Raw genomic sequence first — 8,474 nt, 5'->3', positions numbered from 1 at the left:
CAGCAGCAGCAGCAGCAGCAGCAGCAGCAGCAGCAGCAGCAGCAGCAGCAGCAGCAGCAGCAGCAGCAGCAGCAGCAGCAGGGGCCCGCGGTGCTGCTGCTGCTGCTGTTGGGGCTGCTCTGCAGGCATCTGCGCTGCAGCAGCTGCTCCACAGGTGGTTCTGCTGAGGCGAAAGGGAGGGAAGAGGTTTAGGGTTTAGGGTTTAGGGTTTAGGGTTTAGGGCTTACTGCCAGTGCGTAGAAGGTGGCCCCAAGGCTCTGTGAGAGCAAAGCGCCTTCAAGCGGCTCTAAACGCGCCTCTTCGCGAGGCTCCAGAGAGGAATCTAGGGTTTAGGGTTTAGGGTTTAGGGTTTAGGGTTTAGGGTTTAGGGCATAGGGCGTAGGGCTAGGGGCTTGGGATCGCCGGGGGGAGGCCGCACTGCGCCCGGTGTGCCGACGCCCTATTTTGTCTTGGAAGAAAAACAGAAAAATAAATCCAAAACTTAGGGTTTAGGGTTTAGGGTTTAGGGTTTAGGGTCTACGGCTTTGGGTTTGGGGCTTAGGGCTTGTTATCGCAGCCCCACCGCGGCACACTGGAGAGCCAAGGGCTGGCGTCTAGGGTTTAGGGTTTAGGGTTTACAATTTAGAATAATTTAAAAGACTAAAATTGAAATAGTCTTGCTCGCTGTTTCCTTGAGCTGTCTATACACCCCAAGTGTTCGCGGGTGTGCTCGGCGCAGCAGCTCCCCGCAGCATTTTCGTTTATTTTCCTTTTTAAAAGCACCAAATCCGGCTATAAATAATTAATTATTTAATTTAAATCAAATAATTAATTTAATTCATGAAAGTTCCCCCAATTTCTCGAGTTTCCCGTCGCCTTCAGCGGCGCCGCCTAGCTGCCTATACACCTGAAGCCCAGGGGTGTATGTACACCTGAAGACGCCCCGCGGGGGCGGAAAGGCTTTATCTGTTTTAAATTTAAAACATTTAATCTGCTTCTGCATTTAAATGAATTTAAATTCCCGAATTCGTTTCAAATCTGCAAAAAGTGGAGTCTGAAGGGGGCCAGCGTCGTCCGTACGTACACCTCGCGCCGGCCGGTGGATCGGGCTGTACGTACACCCCAGCTGTGCAACTTGGCTGGCGACTTGGCTGGCCACTTTTGGCCCTATTAGTTCACAAAAATGAATTTATTCTGTTTCAAAAAGACAAAAAACCCCATTACTTCATTAAATGGACTTATTTCGTCTCAAAAAGACAAAAAACCCACGGCGGACTTCGCCTTAAAAAGAAAAGCCGGCGCGAAGCCCTCAGGCTCAAATTGCACTCGTTTCCGCAGGTGTCTGTACACCCCGCAAATCCATGCATTGTGGCCTTTTCTTTTCGGGACTTTTCACCACTACACATTTACAACTATTCTCGAAACCCTAGATTTATATTTATTTATAATGCAATATATATTATATTTATTTATAATGAATATATAAATATATATAAATATATATAAACATATTCTGGAAATATATATATGTGCAGACAGCCCGCACTGCACCTGCTCGGCCTCGCCATTGACGCTCAGGTGTACGTACACCTCACGACGCGCAGCCCCTACAATTCTCAAAGCAGCCCTCTTGGGAGCAGCTGCAGCACACCTAGCTAGCTGGCTAGCTAGCTAGCTAGCTAGCTAGCCACCAGCACCTGCACAACTAGCTAGCTAGCTAGCTGACCGGCTAGCTAGCTAGCGGGCTCGTCGGCTCCGCGCCGAGGCAGCTCGTTGAGTCCCTGCAGCCTCTGCAGCCGTCTCTGAGCCCTAGGGTTTGAAGTATTCAAGACTAGGATATATACTAGGGTTTAGGGTTTAGGGTTTAGGGTTTAGGGTTTGGGGTTTATTCAATAGTGTGGATCGGCGCCGTCGCGTTCCACATCTCATGGAAAAACTTATAGTACTCTTCGCTCGTAGAGACCTGCACAAACAGCGAATTAGGGTTTAGGGTTTAGGGTTTAGGGTTTAGGGTTTAGTGCCTAGGGTTTGGCTACTTGTCGCTTTCTCTCTGCAGCTCGTCTCCGCCATGCGCTGCTGCCTCCTCAGCCCCAAACCCTCACCCCCAAACCCTAAACCCTAAACCCTAAACCCTAAACCCTAAACCCTACCTTATACTCCGTCGGCGAATGCAGCCGCAGATGGTCCGCCCTGAAGAGCTGCAGCTGGTTGATGCAGCGAGCCCGGCAAGTCTGAAAAAATAAAAATAAATAAATAAATAAATAAATTAATTAATTAATTAATTAATTAATTAATTAATTATAAATAAATAAGTAAATAATTATTAATGAAATAAAAGACTGGAAAACTAGCGAGTAAATGGATCAGGAGAGAGAGGCAGCCGGCAAACAAATCCAGAAGCAAGCGTAAACCCTAAACCCTAAACCCTAAACCCTAAACCCTAAACCCTAAACCCTAAACCATAAGCACTCGGCCCTGCAGCATCTGCCCACAGCAGCTTCGCTGCGCCTCCGCTAGCGTTGCTGCCGCTGGTGCAAGGGTTTGTGGAGCGCGGGTTTAGGGTTTGACTCGCGAACCGAGGGTTTAGGGTTTAGGGTTTAGGGTTAAGGGTTTGGGGCAGAACCGCTAGAACCGCAAACCCTAAACCCTAGACCCTGGCGCGTGTGTGGCGCGTGTGGCGGGCGCACCCAGCCGAAGCGCCGGGCTGCAGCCCAGGTCTCGAGCTAGGGTTTAGGGTTTAGGGTTTAGGGTTTAGGGTTTAGGGTTTGGGACCTGGAGGTCGTCGGGCTCCGCAGCAACTCGGCCTTTTTCAAGAAAAAGAACTAAAAGTTCTTCAACTGCTGTCGGCACAAAAAAACATCTTTTTTTATCTGCGTAGAGATCTTTGCAGAAGAGTTGGCGGCCGCAGAGGGGGGGGGGCATGTTCGCGCTCTGCACCCGCACCGCAAACCCTAATTTAGGGTTTAGGGTTTGGCGCGCCGCCCGCGCCCCGCGCCCGCCGCCTTCCCCCGCACAAGCAGCGCCCCAACCGGCCCTAACCCCCAAACCCTAAACCCTCGGCCGCGCCTCCGCGCAGCAACGAGCCCCAACCCTAAACCCTAAACCCTAAACCCTAAACCCTAAACCCTAAACCCTCGCCACCTGGATCAAGTCCACTGAAGGAATGCCTGCTTTGTTGTAAAGACGGTAAGCTGCCTTTGCTGTTGGCAAAGAAGTCTTTTCAACATCTTCGGAAAGTTTCATGCAGGGTTTGCCTTCGAGTTCCACCAGCTTGTACACCTTCACGCAAACCCTAAACCCTAAACCCTAAACCCTAAACCCTAAACCCTAAACCCTCGCCCGCGCTCTCTGCGCGGGGTTTTGGCTCTGGGGTTTAAACGCTCAAGGCTTTAATAAGCAAGACAAACCCTAGCGCGACAGCCAAAACTGCTGCTTCACTCAGATCCAGTAGAATTTAAAACTGAGGGTTTAGGGTTTAGGGTTTAGGGTTTAGGGTTTAGGGTTTGGCTCACCACGCCCAGCGCCGGCTGCGACTGACACGTTACGACATTCGTGCCAATGCCAAAGACGTCTGCCTCATGACCCTGAAGAAAGTCCCAAACCCTAAACCCTAAACCCTAAACCCTAAACCCTAAACCCTAAACCCTAGTTGCCTGAGGCGTTTGACCCTCTGCGTTTGGCGCACAAGAAAGGGTTTAGGGTTTAGGCGCGTCGTCTTGGAAGAAGCTGTTGCAGGCCTTGCTGAGTTGTGGCGGCTTGAGGTTTACAACCTAGGGCGCACAAGAAAGGGTTTAGGGTTTAGGCGCGTCGTCTTGGAAGAAGCTGTTGCAGGCCTTGCTGAGTTGTGGCGGCTTGAGGTTTACAACCTAGGGTTTAGGGTTTAGGGTTTAGGGTTTAGGGTTTAGGGTTTACCTCGTCGTTGAGGGCCGTAATTGCCGCTTCATTGAGGTCGTTAGAAACAACAATTAATAAATCCGAAAATGGAAACCCTAGGGCCTTTTCGCATTGCCTGAACTTCTCCCGGGCCTCCCTGAAAACCCCAAACCCTAAACCCTAAACCCTAAACCCTAAAACTTAGCTACGGGTGGCTGGGCCTCGGCACGAGCTGCAGCTGGCTTCGCATCGCGCACAGTCTATGCTCTCGAGTTTAGGGTTTAGGGTTTAGGGTTTAGGTTTTGGGGCACCGGCTCGGTAGAGTTGAGAGCTCAACACCTGCCAAAGTGGCTTAAACGCTAGGGTTTAGGGTTTAGGGTTTAGGGTTTACAAGATGGTATTCTGTTCAGAGACAAAGAGCAAGGCGCTACATAAAAGGCTAGGGCTTGCAAACACGCATTTAGGGCTCAGGGTTCAGGAATTAGGGTTTAACGTCCACGGTCTAGGGTTTAGGGTTTAGGGTTTAGGGTTTAGGGTTTGGGACCTCGAGAGATAGGCCAGGTCCCCAGAGTCCACGCGGAGGCCTTTGGGCTTTTGGCCCCGCTGAAACATCGCGAGGGCCACTGACAAGAAATTTGGAATTCCTAAAATAAATAAATAAATAAATAAATAAATAAATAAATAAATAAATAAAAATAAATAAAAATAAAAATAAATAAAAATAAAAATAAATAAATAAAATAAATAAATGAAAAGGCGCAGATCGGCATGCGCGCAGGCACTCCACGGGCGAAAGAAGGCGGGCTGCAGCTCCTGAGCAAGGGTTTAGGGTTTAGGGTTTAGGGTTTAGGGTTTAGGGTTTGGGGTTACCGGAGCTGAGGGTGTTGTAGGTGTCCACGAGGGCCAGGAAGTTCTCCGGAAACGTCTGCAGCAGCCCGCAGCAGCAGAAGCAAACAAATAAATAAAAACAATAAATTAAATTAATTAAATTAATTAAATTAATTAAATTAATTAAAATAATTAAATTAAAAATAAATAAACAATTTAAATTCTAAAAAGTCCCACCATTGCATAGGCCACAAACGCAGCCAACTCTCCCTCTTTTGCCATTTGGTGAAAATTCCTCTCCGGCCAAATTTTGAAAACCACCTCCCGAGCTGCCAGCACCTGCAGCAGCAGCAGCAGCAGCAGCAGCAGCAGGATTAGGCGCAGCAGCAGCAGCAGCAGCAGCAGGATTAGGTGCAGCAGCAGCAGGATTAGGTGAAGCAGCAGCAGCAGGATTAGGTGCAGCAGCAGCAGCAGGATTAGGTGAAGCAGCAGCAGCAGCAGGATTAGGTGAAGCAGCAGCAGCGGCAGGATTAGGTGCAGCAGCAGCAGCAGCAGGGTTAGGTGCAGCAGCAGCAGCAGGATTAGGTGCAGCAGCAGCAGAAGCACCAGCAGGATCAGGTGCAGCAGCAGCAAAGCAGCAGCAAAAGGATTAGGTGCAGCAGCAGCAAAGCAGCAGCAGCAGCAATAGCAGCACGATTAGGTGCAGCAGCAGCAAAGCAGCAGCAGGAGCAGCACCGTTGGGTCCAGCAACAGCAGCAAAGCCTTAGCAGCAGTAACAGCAGCACGATTAGACGCAGCAGCAGCAGCAAAGCAGCAGCAGCGAGGGAAAAAAAAGAAACAGCAGCAGCAGCGGCAAAGAGCAGCAGCAGCAGCAAAGCAAGAGCAGAAGCAGCAACAGCAGCAATGCCACCAACTGCAGCAGCAGGAGCTGCAGCAGCAGCAAGGACAGCAGAAGCAGCAGCAGCAAGGGCAGCAGAAGCAGCAGCAGCAAGAACAGCAGAAGCAGCAGCAGCAAGAACAGCAAAAGCAGCAGCAGCAAGAACAGCAGAAGCAGCAGCAGCATCAAAAGCGAGCTGCGGCCCAGCGCTTTGCGTCCAGAACGCAGGACCTAGGGTTTAGGGTTTAGGGTTTAGGGTTTAGGGTTTACGGCTTCGGGGAAGTCCAGCCCCAAGGGCGAGGGTTTGACTTTCAAGTCTTTGAAAGAAGCAAAAGAAGAAACAAATGCATGCGACATTGTCCCGGCCAAAGGAATCCCGAATTGGTACGCAGCCTGCGCCAAACCCTAAACCCTAAACCCTAAACCCTAAACCCTAAACCCTAAACCCTAAACCCTCAGCCCGCGCCCCCAACCCTGCGCCAAGCTCGCAGCCTCAAGCCCCGGGGGCTCAACCCGCAAGCATAAACCATTCACTCAAAACCCTAAATCTTCAACAGCAAACCCTAAACCCTAAACCCTAAACCCTAAACCCTAAACCCTAACCTGCAAGTTGCTCGTGCCGTCGAAGGTTCCAAGGTAAGCATAACGACTCGCAGATAGAGCTCCGTCAGGCCCTGCAGCAAAAAAGACCCCTAAACCCTAAACCCTAAACCCTAAACCCTAAACCCTAAACCCTTAGCACTAAACAGCCCTGGAGTCGCACAAGGTTGCAGCTGCCCCACCTCTCCCCGAAACTGCTGCAGCAGCGGCAGCAGCAGTTGCAGCAGCAGCAGCAGTTGCAGCAGCAAAATAGAAGCAGCAGCAGCAACAGCAGCAGCAGCAAAGCAGGACTTACCCTGGGCTCTTCTTGCGCCGAATTCGAAGAGCTTCTTCTTCCACCCAGCAGCAAGCCTATGCCTGCAGCAGCAGCAGCAGCAGCAGCAGCTTGGGTTGCTGCTGCAGCAGCTAGCCTCAAGCAGCAGCAAGGCAGCAGCACGGTGCCAAAGGAGCAGCGAGCAGCAGGACAAGCAGCAGAAGAAAAGCCGGCAGCAGAAGCAGCAGCAGATGCTGCTGCTGGTGCAGCAGTTGCAGCAGCAGCAGCAGCAGCAGCAGCAACTCCAGCAGCAGCAACAGCATCCACAACTTCCTCCGCAGCCGCAGCCGACGCGGCAGCCCCAGCAGCAGCAGCATCACCAGCGACCAGCCGCAGCAGCCCCCAAATCCGCAGCAGCAGCAAGAATAACCCTAGCAGCCGCAGCAGCAGCCCCAGCAGCAGCAGCAGCAGCAGCAGCAGCAGCACCCCCAGCAGCAGCAGCAGCCCCAGCAGCAGCAGCAGGACCTGGCAGCATTGGTGGCGACTAGAGTGGCAAATCCCAAAATGTTTAAAAGTGAAGTTTCGATCAGTTGGCAAAAGGCCAGCGGTCCAGACACCTGAAAAACCGGCACTTTCGGGAACACCACCGAGCCCTCTTTTATTGCTGCAAATAAAAATATAAATAAATGAATAAATAAATAAATAAATAAATAAATAAATTAATTAATTAATTAATTAATTAATTAATTAATTAATTAATTAATTAATAGTAATTAATAATTAATTAATATTTAATTGGCTGTTTTTTGGCTTTTGTTTGGCTGCTGCAGCAGCAAAATGTGAAGGGTTTTGCTGCTGCTGCAGCGCCGCTCGTTTGCTGCTGCTGCTTTTCTTTTATTTATTTTATTTTTATTTATTTTTATTTATTCTTATTTATTTTTATTTGTTTTTTATTTATTTGTTTTTGTTTATATGTGCATTGGCCATTTAGTTGTTATACTGTTTATTTATTTATTTATTTGTTTATTTATTTATTTTGTTTTTATTTATTTTGTTTTTATTTATTTATTTATTTATTTTTATTTATTTATCTTTGTTGAGGGCCTGGAGAAAAGAAAAGACTTAAAAAGAAGAAACGAAAAAAGACATCAAAAGAAATAAATCGAAATTAAAATAAAATTGAATAAATAAAATAAAATAAAATAAAATTGAATAAATAAAATAAAATTAAATAAAATCAAATTAATAAAATGGAAAAAAGCAAGATTAAAAAAGACAAAAGGAAATTGAAAAGAAGACAAGAAGACATACAAGAAAATCTAAAAAATTAAAAAAGACAAAAAGAATATTAAAAAGAAATATTTAAAAATAACATTTAAAAAGAATATCAAAAAGAATGCCAAAGAAGAATAAAAAAGAGAATCAAAAAGAAGATCAAAAACAATATTGAAGCAAAAGAATAAAAGAAATAAAAGAAATAAAAGAAATAAAGAAATAAAGAAATAAAAGAAAAAAGGGAAAAAAGGAATAAAAGAAATAAGGAAATAAAAGAAATAAAGAAAAAAGAAATTAAAAAAATAAAAAAATTAAAATTAAAAATAAAAGAGGGTTTTACCTCGGACGGTGAGCATGGAGGCGTCGAGGGACTGGAGGTACTCGATAAACCCTAAATTAGGGTTTGGGACTTGGCCGCGAATGAAGGCCAGCTGCTGGGGGCCGAGTCTAAACCCTCGCAAAAACCCTAGCGCAGCTCTAACCCCTCCAAGAACTGCAAAACATCCTCCAAAAGGACATTTCCGAAAAGAAACTTCAAAAACGCAAAACTCTTTATGTTTTTTTTGCAAAAAGTAACAATAAGCCATTGTCAGTTGGTACTGGTCCATCAGCAGCGGCCCCCCCCCGCCTCCAAACCCTAAATTAGGGTTTAGCCCTTCAAACCCCAACTCCGCGCACTCGCAGGGGGGCCCCCGCTTGCTGCACGCCTCTGGGGGGGCCCCCCCGGCCGGCGGGGGCCCCTCAGGGGGCCCCCCGGGGGGCCCCCCGGGGGGGCCCCTGGGGGGGCCC

At 48.0% G+C, this 8,474-nt stretch overlaps 1 protein-coding gene across 1 annotated transcript; it reads left to right on the top strand.

The window, feature by feature from the left end:
• Positions 1-6,510: 6,510 nt before the first annotated feature.
• ENH_00011270 (hypothetical protein) lies at positions 6,511-7,092 on the top strand (the record flags this gene model as incomplete). The annotated part of the gene is made up of 2 exons (XM_013578884.1): positions 6,511-6,550; positions 6,683-7,092. The coding sequence occupies 2 exons, from the start codon at positions 6,511-6,513 to the stop codon at positions 7,090-7,092; spliced, it is 450 nt and encodes a 149-aa protein (XP_013434338.1).
• Between the last annotated feature and the right edge of the window lie 1,382 nt (positions 7,093-8,474).

This window comes from Eimeria necatrix, genomic scaffold (genome assembly GCF_000499385.1).
Source record: "Eimeria necatrix Houghton genomic scaffold, Enh_scaff1348, whole genome shotgun sequence".
NCBI classification, from domain to species: Eukaryota; Apicomplexa; class Conoidasida; order Eucoccidiorida; family Eimeriidae; genus Eimeria; species Eimeria necatrix.
Note: the sequence above shows the minus strand (reverse complement) of the source record. Positions and strands in the feature narration are given on the sequence as shown.